General features: G+C 36.2%; 1 protein-coding gene across 1 annotated transcript; it reads left to right on the top strand.

Moving 5' to 3' along the window:
• The first annotated feature begins 289 nt into the window (after nucleotides 1-289).
• On the top strand, nucleotides 290-698 carry LOC101966517 (ragulator complex protein LAMTOR5). The gene has a single exon (XM_040288834.2). The coding sequence runs from the start codon at nucleotides 290-292 to the stop codon at nucleotides 563-565; it is 276 nt and encodes a 91-aa protein (XP_040144768.2). The 3' UTR covers nucleotides 566-698.
• Nucleotides 699-931: the final 233 nt, after the last annotated feature.

The raw sequence follows: 931 nt of genomic DNA, 5'->3' as shown, positions 1-931 counted from the left end.
CATTATTTTCCTGTTGATTCAGTAGCATAAAGAACCTTCAATAGCCAGGGGGCCCAGAATCTACTTCATTATAACTAATATAAGCATAAAAAATATTTTCAAAAGAGAGACAGTAAGTCACCAGTACGACTCAAAAGAAAAAGAATGTGAAATTGAAAACAATGGATTGATCTCTCAAATTTTGATGAAAGAATATTATTGAAAACTTAGAATTTTATACATAGTCCACCATAAGGACATATAAAACCTATAAGCACAAAGAGCGGCACCAGGGTGGGCTTTGAGCAGGATGGAGGCGACTTTGGAGCAGCACTTGGAGGATACAATGAAGAATCCGTCCATTGTTGGAGTCCTGTGCACAGACTCAGAAGGATTTAATCTGGGCTGTCGTGAGACCCTGTCAGATGAACATGCTGGGGTTATATCGGTTCTAGGCCAACAAGCAGCTAAACTAACCTCTGACTCCACTGATATTCCTGTGGTGTGCCTAGAATCAGATAATGGGAACATTATGATCCAAAAACATGCTGGCATCACTGTGGCAGTGCACAAAATGGCCTCTTAATGTCTCTCATCAGTTCTCCAGCAGCCTGTCATAGGGACTCAATCCTACTATGTTAATCATCTTACAAAACTAGTTAATTTGCAGTGATTAAGCCATTCATTGAATATGCATTGGGTACTTTTCTATTTATTTTAGAGTGTATTGCTTTTTAACCAACATATCAAGATATTAATAAGGATTATGTTTTGAAGCAGGATGTCCAGATCGCTTTGTCTATAAAATTTTGTTAGGTTAAATAAATCTGCTTGGAGGAAAAAATATATATATACACACGCACTCACACACACAAAGAAATAAATAATAATGACAGTAATATAGAAGACAATCCATAGAGGAAATTAACAAAGACAAAATTAATAAAATATC

Source organism: Ictidomys tridecemlineatus, chromosome X, assembly GCF_052094955.1.
Source record: "Ictidomys tridecemlineatus isolate mIctTri1 chromosome X, mIctTri1.hap1, whole genome shotgun sequence".
Classification (NCBI taxonomy): Eukaryota; Metazoa; Chordata; class Mammalia; order Rodentia; family Sciuridae; genus Ictidomys; species Ictidomys tridecemlineatus.
The sequence above is the reverse complement of the archived record's forward strand: the minus strand, read 5'-3'. Positions and strand labels throughout refer to the sequence as shown.

Bases quoted from the DNA above. Each gene is read 5' to 3' on its own strand.
- LOC101966517 (XM_040288834.2), top strand. From the start codon at position 290: ATGGAGGCGACTTTGGAGCAGCACTTGGAGGATACAATGAAGAATCCG.